General features: G+C 45.7%; 1 protein-coding gene across 1 annotated transcript in view; it reads left to right on the forward strand.

Annotated features, from left to right (window-relative positions):
• The window catches only part of LOC125697777 (interleukin 1 receptor accessory protein), a 41,245-nt gene that overhangs the window by 3,607 nt on the left and 15,797 nt on the right, over nucleotides 1–21,841 (forward strand). Inside the window, 3 exon segments of the mRNA XM_048955370.1 lie at nucleotides 10,354–10,424; nucleotides 18,921–19,206; nucleotides 19,953–20,145. Of these exon segments, the coding sequence (XP_048811327.1) occupies nucleotides 10,354–10,424; nucleotides 18,921–19,206; nucleotides 19,953–20,145 (550 nt within the window).

Genomic DNA, 21,841 nt, shown 5'->3' on the forward strand with positions numbered 1-21,841 from the left:
TTTCCCTGGAGCCTGCAGGATTATCCAATTACAGTTTTAAGAAAATTGCAGCATGGATAGCTGGCTAAAGATAGAAGTCTGAGAGAGAGTGAGAGAAAGAGAAGGGATGTGTGAGAGAGCCTGAGCTTCACTTTCTTCTCATACCACTGAAGTGGGAAAAATCATGTCTGTCCTTAACGTCTGATGTGGAAATATGTATGAAGGTAAGGTGTGCAATTGAATTCCCCCATGTGGAAAAAATGGCACTCATTGACATTCGTCAGCACTTGCTGAACGTGTATGGAGACCAACCAGTGAAAGTTTGACCCAGTGGGCAACATCTTCCTAGCAACTATGCTGACATAGCAGCCGGGGCACAGTGGGTCACCTCCACTGAAGCAGATTTTCACTAGTGCACATGCAGGCTCTTGTTCAGGGCTGGCAAAAATGCCCAGCTCGCGGTGGTAACTGTGTTGCAAAACAGTTTTGTAGCTGAGCATGTGCTCTATCTAACAGGGTTCTTTGTAGCTGTTGAAGTTTCCACTGAAATAAGTGGGAGGCATTACTTTCGGGGCAAAATTTGTACGTTTCAGACTCCTCATTTATATGAAAATCAGCACAGCCATACGCTTGCACCAGCACTCCAGAAGTCTCTTCAGCTTGAGTAAGCAGAGGTGTTAGAAGAATTAGAAGAGGACTTAGGAAGTTTTAATACTCATCTCTAACCAGGAAAGCTGCCGTGTGGGTTGCTTGCTTCTCTTTGTTTTTCCTTCCTCCCGGTTTTGCTTAATCCCTTGCATTACTGGCATACAAGTGTAATGGAATACCTCACCTCTCTTAGGCCTGATCCTGTCTCCTCCTGTGATATTTTCAGCTGTTCAGAGAATGATTCTCATCTGCTCAGCTAACGTTTGTGTAAGAGCTTGCAAAGCTGTGACCCAAATGTTTATCCTTAGAGCTGACAGGATGCTGCAGAGCCATTTAGCTATATATTGGTAACAATTATGTTGCTTGCTGAGAAAGACATGATGTTTTCTTCTTGGAAGGAGTTTTTACTTTTTTTTTTTTTTTTTTTTTTTTTTTTTTTTTTTTTACTTTTTCTGCCTATTGTTTGTGGTTGCAGTTGCCTTCCTTTCTCATTTTACCTTTTGTCCTATGTGTAAATAATGAGCTATTTACAGTTAATCTGAGCGCAGGGGGATGAGACTTCTGGAGGGTGAAGAAGCTCCCATCTGTTTGATCTGCAGTAGCATTTTGGGGTTTGCCTTCCACTCGGAGAGAAGCCAGAACTTATCTCGCTCAATTTCATCTTTTCCTTGCAATATTTAAACTGGATTTTTTAATCATTTAAAAACAAACAGAAATGGAAATGGCTTTTCAAATGCCGCTTTGCCCTGTTCTTATCACAGCGTTTGATAAACCTGAAGAGCTCTGTTGTGTTCCTACGAAATGAGTTGAAATCTCACTACCAAATTCTATAGAAACAGGTGGGGCTTTATTCTGTAAAGGGATCTATTTTCCATGGTGGTATATTGCGTTTCTGCATATTCTGCCTGTGGGGCTCCCAGCCAAAGATGAGTTCTTTGAAGGGAACTGCTGCTTAACTACTTACTATTTAAGACAGACTCAAACTCAAGATTTCTGTGGTGGGTACTTGGTACATTTATCCCTATCAGCTCCGGTGGCTTCTGAGCTTGGGGAGTTAATCATTACTTTGCACTCAAGTCATCTTTCATCTCAGCATCTCTAAGCTTTTTAGGGACATTAAGATGCACAACTGTGGCGCAGGCAGGGGAGAAGCTGTTATAAATGTGGCTGGGGAAACAGAGGCATGGATTTCGGGAGCCTCTGCTAATGTGTTTGGTTCAGGGGACAGTCATTTGTATGCTGTCTGTGCCTGGTTATCAGGGAGGCTCTGCAGTTTTTCACATACTTCAGCTGGTGATGGATGCCTCTGTAGGTTCCGTGTAGATTAACCAGAAACTCATATTGGTGCACTAAACTAATAGACTGCTTAAAATACTTCAGCCATGGGGACAAAGAGGAGCACAGTTCCTGGGGCAGGAACCCCAAATTCTGGTTGTATTTTTTCTCCGCAGCAAGCTGCTACAAAAAGCAAACCTAACCAAAAAACAGAAGGAAAATCTGCCATCCCAGCACAGTAACATCCAGGGCCCCACTGCACAAACTTGTTGATTCAAACTCTGGTAATCTGTACAAAATATTTACTCTGAAAGAGAGAGCTGTACAAATGCACTAATACAAATTGGTATTGGTTGTGTTGAGAAATAACTTTTCCTCCCCCTTCTCTGAGCACAGCCACCTCCCAGCCCTTATTAACCAGGAGGATCCAGATAATGGGAGGAAGAGCCTCCCTGGCAAGTTGGTTCCATTGAGTGGACCAGGTTGTGGATACTTTTGGGGTTGTTTTCCCCTTTGTAAGCCTTTTTTTCCTTACCTACCAGGTGCACCCAGGGAGGTGGTGGAGTCACCATCTCTGGAGGCATTCAAGAAATGTGGAGGTGTGGCACTGAGGGACACGGTTAGTGGGCATGGTGTGATGGTTGGGCTACATGATCTTAGTGTCTTTTCCAACCTCAGTGACTCTAATGATTTTATGACTGTAATGTCAACAAGTGTCAAAGAGTGAGAGGAAAACCCAACCCAGCTTTCCAAGGGCACTCAGCAATCACTTCCTTGCAGAGATGATCCAGCCCAGGACTGGAGTCAGTACAGCTCTGAGACTTTCAGGGCACCAAGAATATGTTGGAAAGTTCTCAGATTCTTGTCCCTTTGCAGCAGAGTTCTAACATATAGAGGTATTTCCTCTTGTTGCTGCTCCTTTGTAGCCTTTAGAAATGTCAGCAGTGCATATATTGCCTTTTGTTTGTCACACAGCTGGAATTCGCTGCCCCTCAGGAGATCCATCACCCTCTCCACAAATAATTAATACTGATGACACCTGCAGCTTCCTGCTGCCCTCAGATCCCTTGCAGCCTTCCTGCTGTGTGGGCGCTGTGGGTCACAGAGCACACCTCGGAGGAGGCTTGTGGATGTAGAAATGCACCATGCTGTTGTTTGAAGGTTTGAACAGAGAACTGTGTCCAAGGGAATCTGTGCAGGCAGAACCCAAGCAAGACCCCTGCAGAGGAGCACGTTCTTGTTTGTAGAAACTGCAGTTAGAGGCCTAAGCTGCAAATGTGATACATGGGAAATGAGGAGGGTTGTCCCATTCTGTTTCTCTTCTGCTCCTTTGTTTCTGCCTGTATGAGGTTTGTTTCATTGCTTTGCAGAACGCAGCAATGCAGGAATGGAGAAGCAAGCTGCTCTGCTCATTGCCAGGAGGATAAGTGGGTGGTGGGAAGGCGGAGGCCTGGGGGGGCTGTAAGTGGGGTGCTACCAAGTTTTCAGTTCCTTTGCTGTTCATTTTGCTGTTGCTTTAAGGTCTGCTGCAGACTGATGTATCAAGCACACTCCTGACCAGCCTGTATGAGCTGGGGAGGGAATTAAGGATCTTCATTCTTCTTCTTGTTTGTGGCTTTGTTTTGTTTTTTTTTTCCCTTATAAGGCTAAATGTGATTAAATTAACCTGATTAATAGAAATGCCAGGTGTGGAAATAATGCGTGGCCTCAATTTGTAAAAGAAAAGCTCAGCTGGCTTGCTTTTACCCTTGAACATCTTGCTCATCCCTAGATAACTGCGGTCACCTGAGGAAAGCCTTTCCTAGTGGTGTAGGTAGAGATCAGATCTTTTTTCTGGCAGCAGCATGGGTAAGCCTGTCTGCAGCGTTGAGGCATTGCAAACTGCAAGGGAGTTATGCAGTGATTGCCCAATAAAAGGGCACTTGGGAAGGGAAGCCAGGCAGTGTGATGCTGTGCTGTAAGGTGCTGGGGCCTTTGCTGTGTGTGGCAATGAGATGCAAAGGAGGCTGGAGCAGAACAGCCATCCCAGACTAATGAGCAATATAGGAGAATAAGACAAAGTGAAAGCCAATATGTGTTTAGCAGTAAGCGCTTGAACTTAGGGAGAGAGCATTTTTTTTTTTTATATTGAGAGTTTGATGCAGTAAGTGCTCAGCAGAGTCTGTGCAGTGCCTGTTGTGGAGGGGCTGTGTGGAAGCACTTACTGTGCTTAGGACATGGTCTGCCTGGGAAAGCTGCTTTGAGTCCAGGAGACCTAGCCTGTTCCTGTGGGAGGCAGTCAGTCCAGATGCTGACCCTGCCCAAGTCTGGGCTGTACTCTGGGTTTTGGATTGGATGAGCTTGGGATTCTTATAGTGCACTCTGTTACGTGATGTGGTTGTGCTGCTGTATCTATGTGGAGAGAGGGATATCCTCTTAGGAAAGGCAGTGGAGCTGCCTACATCTAAAAGCCATTAAAAAAGTGACAGGGAAGAATGTATAAACTTAACGTTAATTCTCAGATTTCTCCAGATCCTATTTGAGAGTCTGTGAGGGCCTTTCCAATGAGGGATGAAATTCACTCTGGATTCCATAAGCTCCTTCAGGTCTGTAAGCCATGTTGGTTGAAGTTTTCTGTTTTTATTCTATACAAAGACTTTTTTGCTGGTTTATTTTCTGCTGGGGCAGTCCAAGGGTATTTCTCAGCACTCTTCTTTCACAGTAATACTGCCATCCAAAATAGAAGCATTGTGTCTGGCTTCACGGAAGGTCTCAGCTCTCTTTGAAGCTCTGTCGGAAGCTTTTTCATTCCCTGGCTTTTTAGACTTTAAAAAATAGAATATCTTGGCTGGATACCTCTTGCTTGAGCACAGAAGTGCTCTTGTATGTTGGTGTTTGAACTGTTCCATTGCCTGCATGCATGCACTAGTAATGTGTGCTGTTTGATTTCATAGCCACGGCTCTGCTTGTCCATCTTCGGCTTCCTGCACGTATCTCTGGGTGACAGTCACAGCTGTTTGCCTTGTCCAGGTGTGCATGTATTTCAGAGAGGTGACGGGTTGTTGAGCTGGTTTATTTTAAATGTATGAGGTATGGTGTGCTCTGCCTGCTAAGCAGCTGCCAGAGTCTGATTGGTAGCAGCCTGAGCTCCAGCAGAGCAGCGCGCAGAATCTGCAACATTTCTGCTTTACTGAGCCCTGAGAGGACTCTGTGAGGACTGAAAAGAGGGCTCACTGCCTTTCCTCAGATGGACCTTCAAGCCCCTTCCACTCCGCTTCTGTAGGTCACTTTCTTTTCCCTTTTTTCTCTTAAGTGAGGAAAAATAGCCACTTCCTCAGAAATGTGCCTGTTGACTTTAACTCTCTTGAGCCAAAAGGACTCCAGGTAGCTATATGTCAATAAGAGTTCACAGGTTCTCTGGTCATTCTCCATCCTTCTGTGACCCTTAGAGTCATGCACCCCTGTTTTCCATTTAATCCCTAGGCAAGTGTGTTTATCGTCAGTAAAAGCAGAAGCTTTCTTCTCTTTAGACACTTCCTGAGGCTACATCTTTCTTCAAGGGTTATACGTAAAAGCAAGCTGAACCTCTGAAAGGTCTGTGTCTTCTCAAACAGAAGGGCATGAGGATGATGTGCAGGAGAAAACAAAACCTGACCTTCCCCTTGGATGCCTCCCACTTGGCTTTTGGTAGGAAGCTCCAGCTTAGAACTCTGGAATCCTAAGATTCTCTAAGACCATTCTCTAAGATCTCTAAGACCATCTAGTCCAATTGCCAACCCATGCCCACCATACCCACTGACCACATCCCTCAGTGCCACATCTCCACACTTCTTGAACACCTCCAGGCACGGTGACTCCACCACCTCCCTGGGCAGCCTGTGCCTGACCATTCTTTCTGGGAAGAAATTTTTCCTAGTATCTCTAATAATTCACCATTGTGCTGGCTGCCCTGCATTGCAGCCCCATGACGTCACTGGAAGAAGTCACATGAGGCTCCTGTGAGTAACAGCACAGCATGACTTATGAGGATGTGGCTATCTGGAATCCCAGGTGGGATATGAGCAGCAGGTGTCTGACAGACCTGCTGGTCATCACCTTGATGTAGTGTTCCCAGCTGGGGCTGGAAGCTGGCTGAAGTTCAGTGCCATGTTGCATTCTTGGGAGGAATTTCCACAAGGATTGGCAGATCCACAGCAGGGGAAGCTTTGCTCTGGGCAGGGGCAGAGGTGCAGCAAAAGTGATGCTCAGTGCCCCAGTAGCCCCAGGAGGAGTGCTGGGGGCAGCGGAAGCTGTGTGAGTCTCAGCTAAGTGGCACCAAGATTTATGCTACAGTAATTCCTCCTATTATTTGATTTGGTCCTGCATGGTCTGAAAAGCAAGAGTGTTTCCTGGAAGGCTGAAGGGCCTTTTCCCACTTAGTGGTTGTTTCTTTTTTTTTTTCTCATTGCTTTTCTCTGACTGCCCTTTGTCTGCCTTTGGGATTCTTTAAATATGCTTTGGCGATGCATTATCTCCCTCAGCAAGTGTGTCAAGCTGCCTTTTCCAGCACAGTGTGGGGATGCAGCAACCAAGAGCACATGGTACCAAGGAACAGAGGAGCTGTGCCTCTCTCCTGTGTACTGCCTGGTTTTGCAGCAAATCACTGCACACTCAACTTGCCTGCTAGCAGAGTAAGCAGAGCTCTTGCTGTGCATGCTTTGAAGCCCTGGTAGCATCTGACCAGAATCTTTCCTGTCCCATGCGTATGTAGTTCAGAAGCAAAGCGTCTCCAAAGTCAGTGTCAGCCAATGTCTTCCTGTGTCAGCATCTGTTTTCTTAGAGCCAGCCCTGTGCTCTCGAATCCCTCTGACTTAGAGGGGCTTAACAAAAAATTTCCTGCAGAAAATAATATATAACCCCATTCAAATAGCCAGAGCAGGCTTTATGCTTTCCTCTTCCTGCGACTGCTTTATTTTAAATGCCCTTTCAGCCAGAGCACTTAGTGAAGACGTTTTGAAGGGCGCCTTTGTTCTGCATGCAGAAATGTGACTCTGGTGAGCAGCGGAAAACCTGTCAGAGCTCTCCAGGTGCCCGTGGTTTGAAGGGACAAAGGCAGTTTCTTGTGAATTGTGACATTGTTCTGTAGGATTAGTACAGTTGTCTTTGAGAATGGGTGTACAGCGGCTGCTTTGAGAGCAGCTCTCTTAATTAATTGTTTGATACCGATCTTGTTTCTTTTGTAATTTCTTGGAAAGCACTGGGGTTTTACCGAGTCCATGCTGCTAAGGGTAATAGGAAGGTTATTTGAACCAAAGATTCCTTGTATGGAAATAGCCATGTTTTCTGTGTCATCCGGCCTGTTCTTAGCCAGTATCAAAAGCAACCTAAATCTTTCCACCACCTCAACCATTGGGAACAGGAGACCTTGCCATGTCTGCGTTCCCCTCACTCCTTTCTTTGCTCTCTGGTAAATGCGAGGTGAAAGTTGGATGAAGAAAGTGATCAGAGACAAAAAGAAAACAAACCCAAAACAAAATGAAAACATCAAGTAAGTGCCTTAAGAGCTCTATTAATGGCAGTGATGACTTGTTTTCCCCAATTGCTCTATGGATTATTATTAAAATGTTAATTTATGGAGGCATTAAGAATACTTCAGAGTGTATTGGTCTCCTGAGAAGCTCCTGGATCGCTTGGCGATGTATCTGAGATCTCCAGCCTTCTCCTGGCAGCTCTGATTACCTGCTGTCTGCTTGTGTGTGATCTCTGAGCCATGTGCTCCTCTGCTCACTGATTTTTTCCTGGCTGTGTTTGGCATTTGCTTTGTGTGTGGTTTCTCTGCTGACTGGGGGAGGGTCTGTGGCCTCGATAGGTAGATGTGGCTGGGGGAGCCTTTCCTATGCAGGTTGGGCTTTGCTCTCTCCAGCCTCTGACTCTTCTGATTGCAGCCAGAGATGACGATGTTGCAGCCAGTTAACTGGGCAGCGATTGTGTCATGTACTGGCAGAACTACAACATGTTCTCTGGTGTCATGAAACAAAAAAGCAGGTTGCTGGAAAAGGCAGAGAAAACTCTCTTCTGTTCCCGGTAAGAGCGGGTGAGTTATCGTGCTGTGGCATCATGTTCTTCCAGTGTTACAAAACCCACCTCCATCTGCAACAGAATGGCTGCAATGTTCTTTTTCCTGGTGACGCTGACGGAGTCGCATCCTTCTGGGGAAATGTGACCACAGGACTGTCCTGGGAACACGTTTTTGGGGCAAATCACAGATTTTTGGCCTATCTGTATTGCAGCATCACAGTGCTGGTGGCATTGAGGGATCTCAGCCCCTTCTGCTGCCCTTCCCACCCTTGAGAGCTGTCAGAGAAGCCAAGGAGCCCCTTTCACTAATAGGGGAATCACTAATAGGGGAACGACTGTGATCTGACAAGCTCTGTATTTCTCCTCACTGAGACGATCTGCTCTGGAGAGGCTGGTCTGAACCAGAAGTAAATCCTGATGTTTATAGCTGGATAGAGCAAGAACCAAGAACTGCCCCCACAATGTGGGGATTTTCGGTATCTTGCCTGGGGGAATGAAGCCCCACTGGTTCTGAGACCGCTGAAAGGAGTGTACTCTTTGGAGCAGTTAATGGAGGTAAATATTAGCTCACCACAGAGCTTGGGTATCACTGAGTGAAATGGAGTTTATTTTGGCCTCAGGCCACGTGAATGGCCTTGATGTAAATGAGAGGAACTCCAAAGTCAGGGCTGAGTTCAGACACATTTGTACAAAAAGAAGGATGGAAAAAGTGGAAAAGAAGGTTAAGTTAGGACACACTGTTCATTAATCTAATGGCAAATGGAGAATGAACCATGAGATATCTGTTAAGGAAATTATTTCCCCTCCCCTCCCAGTCTTTACTGCCTCTGTTTCAGCATCTCAATTCCCAAAAGTTACTGAAATACCACCAAAGGTGCAGCACACTGGTTCTTTCTCCCCAGTCTGACAACAGAAAGATGTTTTATCTTTTCTAGAGTCTTCCAAAGGATGGATGCCCTTTGTCTTCATTCCTCCCTATGGATGCTTCCTATGTGTTGGTGGTTATAGGTGGCAGCAGTGAAGGCCAGTTGAGTTTGGATGAAGGAAGAAGAGGATGACCAGCTCCCTGCTGCTTCCATCCCTGCTGCTTCCATCCCTGCTGCTTCCATCCCTGCTGCTTCCATCCCTGCTACCTATAGAGTTCAAGTGCAGCCTGCTGAGTGGGGAAATGTAGGCTTGCTTCAGATTCCCTTTGTCTCTTAGAGATAAGCCCAACCCAGGGGAAAATTGTACAAATGATTTTTTAATTCGTTGGAAAGGAAGGATTAAATAACTGCTGCTGAGCTTTGAGTGGTCTACACACTCCATTCTTGTTAGTACGAGCAATCTGTGCGATCTTAGCTGCTCTCTGCCTCTGCTTGAGGTCCTTCTCCATAATGTGTGTGGTATACAAAGGCTTGTGAGGAACATGTTTAAGGGTGGCTTCACACCTTGCAGCTGGTTCCCTGTCAGGAGCATGATTCTGTCAGTGGCACTGTGCTCATTACTGCACTGCCTGACTGAGCTTAGCTGTTTCAGGTTCATCCTTTTAACCATGTACTGTCCCTTTGTAATCCAGTGGTACTTCGCTCCACTAACGAGAGCATCTAGTACGTCATCTTTCATGAGTAGCAGCTTAAGTTGCATCTCTAGAAACGCAGGGAAGCTTTAATTCTAATGAGTGAGCAGCTCCGAGAGCTGAATGCCAAATTCCAGAGCACGTGGCAAGTGGAATTGGCAGCATACGTTTATCTCAAATTACAGGGAACTGTACTCTGCAGCAGGAGCTGGAAAGCTGGGGATTTTCTGCTTGCCTTTGGGTGCTGCACTACAAGCACAAATGTTGGTTCAGGTCACTGCTGAACCACACGTTGAGTCTGGGACTCATTGCTCGTACCCAGGAAGCATTGGATGGGGAATTATGTGCAGCCTCATCCTGGGGGCTCCCTTCAGGGCTGGGGCTGTGCAGCTGGTATGGTGTAGGCGTTGGCTGCATAGAGCTGTGTTTGGTGCAAACGTACTTCAGCACTTCCTGTGCTTTCTCTGAACAGTGAGCATGTGCACTGGCAGAATGAGGTCTCAGCATAGGACCTCTGTTTTTGGAGTCAAAGCTTAAGATTTATACCCTGCTGTGTGTATCAGGCAACAGCAAACTTACGGCTCGTGCTCTGTTCCAGTGACTTGAATTAGTGAGCTTGGAGTCCTCTTCTGAACTGTCACCTCCTGGGCTGCCTGCAGGCAGGACAACACTGCTATGAATTTCTTAACAAAATATAGAAAAACAAACATGAACAACAAAAAGTACAAGAACTAAAAGATCTATGAGTGGGTGGAAGAATAAACACACATGCTCAGATTTTTTTTTAATTTTTTTTTTTAAATGCCTGCAGAGTTGAAATGTTGTGAAATAACCAGAGCCCTTGGTGTGCTTTGCAGGATGAAGATGGTCGGTGCTGTGCTGCTGGTGATGCTGTGGCTGTGTGCGGTGCCCCTGGGCAGCGGCTCCGGTGAGTGCTTACATGGCTTGTTTGCAGGGCTGAGGGTGGTGTAGGAAAGCTGGCTGCAGCCCTTTGGAGTGTTTGTGTGGTTCCTAGGTGAAATGGCTGTGTGTAGAGTGCTTTGGCAAAGTGCACATACACATGGGTTGGCTGCAGGGGTTGTGTAAGGCTCACACGCAGTGGCTGTGAGTGTAGCATAAATGGGTACGTAAGCAAACAGCAGCCAGCCCAGCCTCCGAGTAACGGTGCTTTGCAAATCTGAGCCCTCTGCTTGGTCAGCATTGTCATTCCCAGTCTGGAAGGGACAAAACCAGGCATGTGACAGCACCTTGTCACTGAGATACAGGCAGGACCTGGGTTCGAACCTAAAATTTGCTGTTCCTGCGTGGCTCTGGAGGGGGCTGAAGTTCTGGCTCTCAGCTTCTGACTCATGCCTCAGCAACGTGAGGGGAAAGGGGAACTTCTTGGGTAAGAGGAGCTCTTGCAGCCGTCTCACTGAGTCACTTTCCTGACAGGAAATATGCTGTCATGCTCGCGGCTCCCCTGGCACGCAGTCAGCCAGGCGCTGGTGAAGAGGCAGATTGTGTGTGCCTCAGCTCTGGGCTTCCTCCTCGGGGGAGGAAGGAGACAGCACGATCTGCAGAAGGCAAGGGGGAGGGAGGGGAGAAGGAACAAGCCGTGGCTTTGAGGGAACAAGGTTCAGAAAGAACCCTGGGGTTTTAATGGGTCTCCTGGGAGCGCTTGTCCCACTGCAGCACTGGCAAAGGAGCAGATAAAACACCCTGAGCTGATAAACAGTTATTGGATGATTATAATCTTGTACATTCCTGAATGATTAGGGATGATTTCATAGTAGGTACTGCCGTGCAGAGGCTGAAGGCTTTTCTCTCTGGCTTGCCTTAGAACTACAGGCCTGGGTCAGCTGCAGTCGTCAGTAGGGTTAGAGCCCTTGTAGAGTGTTACAAGGACGTAAGGGTCAAAGGGTGATGCATGGGAACATGTCCAGTTAAAGCACATTCCTTCCGCAAATCCACCATAGTGTTCATGTTTAATTTTCTGGAGGTCTGCAAATGGTGCAGAGTCCCCTTCTTCTTTGCCACTTTGTCTTAAACCACTTTGGGCTGTCAAAATGTGCACTGCTTCTGCTATTGGGCTTGCAGGACTCACTGTTTGGATGGAGGGCAGCCCTCTGTTATGCTATGTGGCTTGAGGCTGAAGCCCATTTCACCCTTGCAAAGCCACAAATAGTCTGTGGGAGGCTGGATGTACTCTGGTAACAGTACAGCATTTGAGCTGTTTTATTCTTGGGGCCAGAGTAGTAGAATTTCAAGAGGGAACATGAGCTGGTATCCAAGCACTGCATAGCTGCAGGTGGGGCACTCATACCATGGCACTGCCTTCCTGGAATATTTAAGGTACATTCTGCTGAAGCTTTTCAGGTACTGTGGTGCCCATCTTCAGGATGCTGTAGTGAATAAGAGCTGTCTCTGTGTGTATGGGTATGAACCATGCCTTGGCACCTGTGCAGGCTCAATTAGCATGGAGCTGAGCCCCAGCTAATGATGTGGATTAGGTTTGTTCCAGGGCATGATCTGCTTGGGAAGAATGGAAGGTAGGGAAGGTAATGACACAGTCTGGGTTAGAAACATCCTGAGAAGAGAAGGAAAGGTTTTATTGCTTCAGCTGGATGCCCAAGCCTGCTGCTTGCTCATGATGGGCGCATCTCTTCTGGTCTTTAAAGTATGTATGGTCTGCAATGCCTGGGTTTGAGTTCCTTAAATGTGATCTTTGGGACGCTTTACAATGTTATTCAGGGTCTTCTGCTTTTCTTGTATTAGATCTCTGTGCTTGTGTTGCAGGATGCTTAATGACCCAGGTGTTTTGATAGCCGAAGAAAGGATGGGAAAACCCAGTAAACCAAATTTCAGTTTTGTAATGACTTCTTTGACATCATCATTGTGATGCAGATACACATTGATTTTACATCTCTTTTTAAGCCAGTTGAAAAGCAAAACAGCCAGCATGAATATAAAATAATGTTACCCCTTTGTTCTCCTACACAGCTGGCCCATGTTAGATACTGACTTAACAGATAACTGGAGTGCATCTTTAATCCTTCAGTGCCAGGAAGCAACCCCTTGCATAGGAAATTCCTCCAAAAGCTGCTCTAGGGTTGTCAGGCAGGCTGCATGGCAGGGTGAGCCCAGCATGGGGTCAAATCCTGCATAGGCTGTGACACCTGCAGCCATGGCTTTGAGCAGCCAGCATCCTTGTTCTGGCTTGGGAGGTCGATGCTGCCTCCTGCTCCCCTGCTGCACCAGCTCTTGAGCTCCCATTTGTGCACTGAGCAGTTACTAGTGGCCAGGGGAAATTTGCAGATTAATAAATTACTGTCTGTAAAACACTTTGAAGATGGAAAGCGCTGTGCAGCTCCTCAGGATTATTACTATATCGCTCTTATTCTACTGATGAGGTTCCAGTGGCCTTATTTTCCTTATGATTTGTGACAGCCCCAGAAGCTGAGGAGCTTATTTTAGTGTGTAGAGTCAAAAGAAAAATAGATTAAACTGCATTATTGTCTTCTAAAGAGACTAAATCCCTCTCCCACCATCTTCTCCTGGGATTTCCTGACTTCCTCCTACTCTTCCATCTCAGCTTCTAGCTGTCCTAATTCAGGAGGTGATTTTATAACCATGCATACCAGTTTGAGTTACTGCAGTTATGGATTTTTATGGTACCTGTGTGCATGAAGTGGTGTGATGCTGAGGTTGCATGGCCCTGAAGTGGAGACAAATGCTGTGAAACAGAGGTGTGCAGGGTAAGGGCACATAGCATCAGCCTTCATCCTCCCTCTGCACAGCCTGAGCCATGTCAGGAGAGTGAAGAAAAGCTTGCTTCTGCTTGGCTGCAGGGGGTGGTGAGGGGCAAATCTTGTGCAAATGGCTCACTTTACATTCTGCACGATGTGCAAAATGTGTGGAAGAAAAGAGGGGACTCATCTGGGGAGTGTCACTGGGATGGTGTTCAGTAGTCACTTTTGCACTGATGGTGTGGTATCTTTTACCCTGGCTCAATGCTATAATGAGGCTGCACAGCTTTAATTCCTTAAGTCCATGGCAGAGCTAGGAGCTGGGCCTGGACCTGAAGTCCCAGGCATGTGGAAGAGCCCCTACCAGCTCAGATCCAGCTTTGTCATGGCACTAAACATGCAGACACCTCTTTGTGCTGCTTTTCCTATGGATACCTTTGCAACAGACTGTCCTGTTTCCTCTCTCTCTTCCTCTGCTTTACGCAGCAATTCCCTGAATGAAGTGAGATGGAAAGTAGCTATTTGCCTCTCCTTCAGGCTTTGAAGCAGTTCATACCCTACCTTCATTGTTTTGATCTCGTGGGTTTCCTCCAGGAAAACATGTCAAGCTTGCTAGAGAAAGCCAAATGCTTTGTTTTTTTTGTGTTCAGTTGCTGGAGGTAACCAAAATACTCTGCCATGTTCAGTAAGCACAGCTTTAATCACAGGTAGGGCAGGCATGGAGCTGCTGTGCAGGAGATTTAAGACAAACAACAGCCACTCCTCTGTGTTACAGACTGTGCATGGCTGGGTCAGGATGCTCCAAGTCAGGAGCAGTGGGCTCCATTATGGGTTGATCACTTCTCTTTGAGCTAGGCTTTCAGAATCTAAAGTGAAACATGCTGTGTAAGTGCTTTTGGACAAGTTGAATCGTATATTCCAAGGAGTTCTTTTTTTTTTTTTTTATTTTATTTCCTTTTTCCTTTCTTGTCTGTTCTGCCTATTGAAATGATAACCATTCAGAGAAAGATGCTGCTCCATCCGCAGCACCCTCTGGAGATGCTTCCATGAGGGCACCACAGCAGTGCCAGATGAGCACTGGGAGATGTGGTTAACGTGAGCCCTTCCAATTCCCACTGATTTCAGTGTGTTTGGATCTGCCTGGGGAGATCAGTCGTTTGCTGTGCTCTGCGCCACCCTCCCTCCGCTGCGTTGCACCATCAGGTGGGGTACGAGCCAAGTGGGAATCACTTTCCTGCTATGCCACTGTGTTTCTCAGCTGCGGAACCACCCTCTATAGCAGAGAGTGCCGCTGTGCGATGCTCTTGTGCAGGATGCGTGTGTGAAAGCAGAACTGCAGACCCAGTGGAGATGTGGGTGCTCCTGGCACGGGTGTGCATAGAAAGAGCTCCCACGCGTGGCAGCTGGCCACAGCTGGCACCGCCAGTGCTCTCAGAGTAGCTCCTCCATTCAGCCTGACTTCCTCTGCTTCCCACTCACTGCAAACTGCTGTGTGCCTGAAAGAGGGTGGGGGAGGTTTTTTTTTTTTTTTTTTTTTTAAGGTGGCAATGATTAATTCTCAGTTAATTGCTTTCCTGGACCAGCTTTCTGCCTCATTGATGCTGACGCTTGTGTCAAGCTAACCGCTGGTTTGGCTGCCCTCCATGCGCAGAGGTGAGAATGGATCAGCTTTGCCTAAAGATAGTACTGCAGAAGAAGGCAGAAAGCTGTGGGGTGCTGCAGCCCCATCCTTTATTCCTGTGAGGGGAAGAGCGTCTCCCAAGTGGCAGCCCTGCTCTGCACGTTGGGCTGGCCCCTTCCTGCAGATTAGAGACTGATTTGGCAAGTGGCAGAGTAATTAGTGCGGGCATGATGGATGCCCTGTCATCAGGGTGGCTCTTTACAACTTCTGTGAAGAAATAACTAGTGGAAGCCTTTTGTTCATAGCCCCAGGGAAGGGGAAGGGAGAGATGGGGTGGAGGTGGTGTGAAGCTGGTAAAGTTCATTGCTGGAGAATTTTCCTTTAAATGGAGGTGCTGTGAGTATACTTGAAATGACTGCGTGGAACTGCTGAACAGGGAAAAGGAATAGCACTTCTTGGTGTGGTTTTACTCTCCTTTTATTATTTTTTGTTTTTATCCACATGTTCAGCAGTCTGTGTCACCTTGAAAATCCAAATAATTGCACTGATTTTGTGTTCTAATAGGTGCTGCAGATGCATCTCAGAAGGGAGCATTTCAGATGGGTGTATTCAGTTCCGTTCCCAAGGAGTGAATGGCTGCAGTAAATTAAGGGATGGAAAGGTTTCCAAAAGTGTGCTCACTTCTGTGCAGCCAAGCAACATCATTAGTTTTCTCTCCTTTCATTTTCTACTTTGCATCTGGAGAAGCTGCTTTCTTTGGCTTCTGGAGAGGAGTCTGTTTTGGGATGCCTGATGTTTAAGCAGCAGATTCAGAAATGGGACAGCTCAGTTTCTCTAACAGGAGAAGCTGCTGTACAGCAGTAGATGAATCCCATGAGCATGAGCTGAAACACAGCCCAAGCAAGGAAGATATTTGGAGCTAACTTCTCATTCACCTGCAAGTGCACCCATCACTTTGCTGGGTTTCCATTTGTCAAGTGAAGCTCTGAAGTAAGCGTGAGTGCTGCTCCCACTTGATTTAATCAGGAGCTGCTCTTAACCCCAGCAGTTTAGTATAGTGTAGGAAATGTTTTAAGAGAGAAGAAACTCGTTTCCTAGATCTAGCTAGTAAGGATAAGTGTGAATGGGTGCAAACTGACAGAGCAGTGTTCAAGTTTAGGCTGCTTCCAATAACTAGAGCTGAGTTCTTGTGTATTTCCTGCATGTTCTTTTCATGATGCCCTCTTGAATACCATTACTGGAGTCAGGATCTATCAGTATATGTATGTGTATGTATCAGTGTATGAATGTACATTTATCAGTAAGAGCTGAGGTGTACAGTGTGACGTCCTGACATTTTGAGCTGCCTCCAGTGTTGACTGACCTCCAAGCATCTGCATACTGTATAAGCAGCAAACAGGTTCTGAATCTCCATTGTGGGTTAAACAGTGGATAGGGTGCAGAACATTATGGTGCCCCAAAATGGAAATGCCAGTACTACTGACAGCATGGCACAGGGAGGAGGGAAGTTGTGTGAAGCACCACAACTTGTAGCCTTGGTCTGCATGTGAAGGAGGTCTCACTCAGCCTGTGCTGTTTGACATTGCTGTGGTGAGCAATGCATGATGGCACTGCTCTGTGAGGGCAGTGGTGCAGGGCACACCTAAACATGACCTGCGTGGTGTGATGGCATCCCTGAGGTCATTTGAATTGGCCAAAAATCCCTTTGTGCCACTCTTACAGTAAAGGACAACAGACTTTTTCCTCCCTCAACTGAAAAAACAAGGCCCATACGATGATGTATTTTTTTCTTCCCCTGCATTACTCAAAAGCAATGTATTTTATTTTCATTTACTCATTCAGTTAGAACGGGTAAGTAGCTTTACAATGCTGATTTATGAACTCTTGCAAAACATAAGAGCTGGTCACGATTGCAAAATTCATTGATCTTTACTCCACGAATTTCAGTACTGTAATTTTTTATATAGTTTCCTTCCTCTCCAGCCTTGCCATTTGAAGTAATGAGGACAATTTTCCATTTTGCAGCCCATGAGGACACTGCAAAGTCAGGTGCAGGAAAGAGAACCCCGTTACCTGATGTACAGCCCCAGGTCTGCAGGGAGACCTCGTTCCTTTTGAAGGGAGAGGCTTTTTGTATGAAAACAAATGTGAATGGTAATGAAAGCTTTGTCCTGCAATTAGCAGACAGTCAGTGGCAGGCTTATTTGTCTTGTTTACTGCTCCGTGGAAGCTTGACCTAAAACAGCAGCTTAACCAGCGAGATCCAGTGTACTGGTTCCAGTTGGTTTCCAGGTTGTTTTCTACTGCGCTGGAGATGGGTGACCATGCATGGTCTAAGGCTTCCAATGCTCATTTTGGTCTCTCAAAATGAGTCTTGCCTCTGGTTGCAATAGCTGTGATCCTGCCTGGTGTTTAGTTTTGAAAGAAGTACCTGTGTGTTTGGGGTGATGGGTTATGGCACTCTCCAGTGCTTGGGGTTTGGGTTTCCTAATACCTGGGCTCTCGTTAGTCTCACCACCTCCTGCCAGCCTGTTTTGTTCTTTGTCCAGATACCCCTGGAGGAGCAGTGCAGTTTGCATTTACATGATGTATGAAACAGCCAGAAAACATTTCTATTCTTATTGGCCCAGATTTTGCCTCCCCATGACTAACCATCACTGAGCCACGAGTTAGCGGAGCTGCCTTAAAGCGCTGTGGGGCTGTCTTCTCAAAGGTTCCTCTCTTTGCTTTTTTTTTTTTTTTTAATTAACTATGAATTTGGGGCCAAGCTACATCCCACTGTCTATTTAAGGAAGATAAAATGCCAGATATCCTGCTTTGGGCCTGTGAAGTCAGTTCAGAAGAATTGGGCTCAAAGAGCATATTGTATTCTGTTTTTTCCTCTCTGTCCAAGTTCCTCTAATATCTGTGAACTAGAGAAGCTTTGCAGTGCTGACTCTGAGGTGGATGCTGTGTGCTGCAATGCCTTTCCTGGGGCAGCTGCAGGCAGCACCCCTATCTGTTGGACTCATTTAGGACTCTTGAGATGTCAGGCTGCCCTGACATCTAATGCTTCCTGGCTGCTGCAGGGAGTGCGAGGGCAGCACGCTGTGCATCCTCTGCCCTGGTAGCATGGACAGTGAAAGCTGTTCTCAGGTTAGCTGGCACCGTGTTTTGCTTGCTCTGTGTCTCTTTGTGACAGGGCATCCTTCTAGGTGGGAGGAATATGGTGAAAAGGAGCTTATGGAGGATAAATGGATGGTGAGTGTGCTGTTTGTCCTGATCCTGTTCACTGGAAGCAATAAATAAAAAACCCTAAGAAAAAAATCACCTTAGAGCTGCTTTTTATTGCTGCTTAATTTCTGTCAGTCTGAGTCTGCCTGGAGCTGTGCTGATCCTTGTGGATAGTACTTGGGGGATGCACCGGGAGCTGTTTTGTGATCCCCAAGTGAACCTCCTGCTGTCTCCTCAACGCTGGCTCCCCAGCCCCCTCACCCTCCCTTCCTAGACTTTGCAATAGTTACTATGTGTCACTTGGTAGCGTTTGTACTCAGCATAACGTGCAAAGGGGTCACACAAATCCACAACAGAAAAGACAGTCCTCATTCCTAGCTGCCCTAGTCCAGGTTTCTCTTGCAGGGCAATGCTCCCTATCTCTACGGACAGGATTAACGTCTGCAGTGTTCAGTTTTCTCTAGTTCAGGCACCTCTGTTCAAACAGACACCTCTGGGATTGTTTTCACCCACAGCTTATCTTCCCATTGCAGTAATGTTTAAGGTTGAGCTTTCCTGGAGCTCTCCGGGAAGCCTGGTAACAACAGTATCTTGCCATATCTATCTGCCATCAGGACAATACATGGTGAGAATCAGGAAAGTATAGGAAATGTATGAAGGAAGGTAGATGTTTACAGCTTCTCAAGAGCTGAACACTATATTCTTGATGTGCTTTGTGAAAGCCGAGTTTGCTTTCACCTGAAAAAAATGGATTTTTCTGCCTCTCATTTTGGTGGAGGACCAAGGATGTAGGGAGTGGGTGCAGAACTGTTTTTCTTCTGTAGCTTTGCAAGCTGAGGCACTTTGTTCTTTGTGGTTGTAGAACGTTGTGATGACTGGGGTGTGGATACCATGAAACAGATCCAGATTTACGATGGGGAACCTGCCAAGATCAAATGCCCGCTTTTTGAGACCTTCTTGAAGTACAACTACAGCACAGCTCATTCTGCTGGCTTAACCCTGATCTGGTACAGGATTGGGCAGGACCGAGATCTGGAGGAGCCTATTAACTTTCGTCTCCCGGATAACCGCATCAGTAAGGAGAAAGACACCCTTTGGTTCTGGCCCGCTCTCCTCAATGACACTGGGAATTACACGTGCATGCTCAGGTAGGTTGTGTGGCACAGCCTCTGTAATCGCAGGACTTTTGTGGAGGCACGAGGGCCATGCTGTTAGTGGTGGATCTTTCTGTAGAGAGAAGAGTGTTTACATAAGCTTTAATGGGAAAAGAATGTTACGATTATAAGGCCACTCAGCACTGAGCCAATTTACATTGTAATAATGCTTGGAGCCTTGCAAGCATTAATGAACATGCTTCTTCTTACTAACTACAAGTGTCCCTGAAAGTATTATTACTGAGCCCATGGCAAAATCCATAGGCACTCACCATTAAGAAGCGATCTGTATGTCTAGAGTAAAAATAGCTTCAGATGCAAGGGTGATGTTTTGACTGCATGATAATTTGGCAAAGATTCATGAGATCCAGACTTCTAGGAAATTAGAAGTGTCTCTAAGTGTGGTACAAAATGAACACAGCAGCTGCTTTGCACTGAGCACAGGGGCTCTTTCTGATCTTCCTTGTGTTATCTCATGTTCATTCTGTCTTTGATGCTATTATCTGCTCTATGAGCAGGAGAGTGTATGTTGCTTATTAGTCATGTTTATGGGCTTTTCTGAGGTGGTGTGGCCATCTCTGGAGCTGCCTTTCGCATATGTACACGAGTCAACTAAGGCTGTATATGCTTCATCAAAATGGTGCATCCAATAACGATTGCAGATGTGATCTTTATTTCATTACCCTGCTATAGGAGGAAGCTAGTCTTGTCTAATCAGCCCTCTCCTTCTCTGTCCTTAGAAACACAACTTACTGCAGCAAAGTTGCTTTTCCTTTGGAGGTTGTTCCAAAAGACCAAGGCTCTTGTGTGAGTCATTCAATAAAACCTGTTGAGCAGATGTTCTACCTGGAGTATGCTAATGAAAAGATTGTATGTCCAGACATTGATGGGTTTTACCCTGCTAGTGTAACACCAACTATCAAGTGGTACCAGGTGAGAAGCACTTTTGTCATTATTTGGGCAGAGGGGGGACTTGGTGTTGTATCTGAAAAAGCAGTGTGTGAGGTGAGAACCACGGAGCTGTATGTCAGTCTGTCCAGTGATTGAACTGTTAATGTTACTAAAGCTACAGTTAGAGCTTTGTTTGCATTGAGTTCAAGGGTAAAACTGTCTTTGGATACGAGAACAAACACTGACATTATATATGTATATGTGTGTGTATATATATGTATATTTTGATTTGTGTGTATAAATGGAGAAGACTCAAGTAAGGGATTTGGGAACTTCAGCTGGTACTATGCCTGACCTACATGGCAGGCAAATTGCTATTCCTGTAAACAAAATCATGACTTTGTTCCCTTTTTACTAAAATAAGGATAAAAAACATTTTGTAAGCTAAGGAGAAAAACCTCTCCTCCAAAATCTCATGAGGTCAGGGAATGAAGTTGTAGAGTGGGGCTCTTCAAGGACCACAGGTGCTATTTGCCACAAATTGGCAAACCTCTTTTCTAAAGATGGAGACATCCCTATTCCATTCTATTCTGATAGTCAGGCTGTTTCCAGCCATCCTCAGGCTCGTGCCTACATAACTACTGCTAAACTGTATTAAATTTTTACTTCAGTATTTTTCCTTAGATGGATGTCTTTAGTCAAGAGAGAGTAAGGAATTCTCAGGGGATGCTTAGCCAGGGGGCTGTGCTACTGAATTCTTTAACAGCTTGTAAAGCACTTCCAAATTTCAAGGTAGAAGGCGCTACATGAGTGAATTTAATAGTAAAGAAAGTTGGCAACGGATATCTGCTGTTTAAAAGAAAAAATTAAAAATTTAAAGAATATCCAGCTCTGAAATCCTTCAGGAAAAGCTTGCTTTTGTGGCCAAGAGGAACAGTTTCATTCTGATAGTTGAAATGTCTTACTTGTACTGCTCATTGAAATTCACATTTCAACAATCAATTAGGAGAATGAAACACAAAGCCCCATGGAAATCATTTTTCAGGCAGCAAGTCATCCCATGCCTAATAAAAAACATTAAAAATGGTATATGACCCCTGTCTTAAATTGCCCCATTAGGATCTATCTCATTGGGAAATGCACCATTCAGAAATAATCTCTTTAAAAATGTGCATATCTATGGGTTTTATGATAATGAAGATATCATCTGCTTAACTGCTTCCTGAAAAGGGCTGTCTAGGTTGGTACTTGGCTGAGGTTTCCTGCCTCACCTGGCAGAGAGAGAAGAGTTACTAAAGTTTTTGTATTATAGATTCTCGTTTGCCATTTGCCAATTCTGGGGCCTCATCGACAGTTGATGTCAGTCAGGGTAGCATGATTAGTCCTGAAAGTGTTAGAGATGCTGACATCAACTGGGGGAACATGTCCTTTACTCTTGGTATCCGTTTGTGAATACATCATCGTTTTTCTCCTTGTCTGTTTTTACTTCACTTTGCAGAGGTGTTCACCTTGATTGCAAATGCACTTCTAGATCAGAGCTATATATGTCTTTGAAATTGTTTGTGTTTGAGGTGGGATAAAGCTATTAGGATCATCTGCTTCATCACCTCTTTTTCGAGGTTAATAAACCAGTTTGTATTCCAGTATTCTCAGAGTTCGTGGCATTTAGGCCTGAGCTGCATCAGATACCCAAGTCTCGCATCATGTTTATAGTTTCAAAACAGATATTTGTAGTGGG

The sequence above is a fragment of the Lagopus muta genome, chromosome 9 (assembly GCF_023343835.1).
Source record: "Lagopus muta isolate bLagMut1 chromosome 9, bLagMut1 primary, whole genome shotgun sequence".
Lineage (NCBI taxonomy): Eukaryota > Metazoa > Chordata > Aves > Galliformes > Phasianidae > Lagopus > Lagopus muta.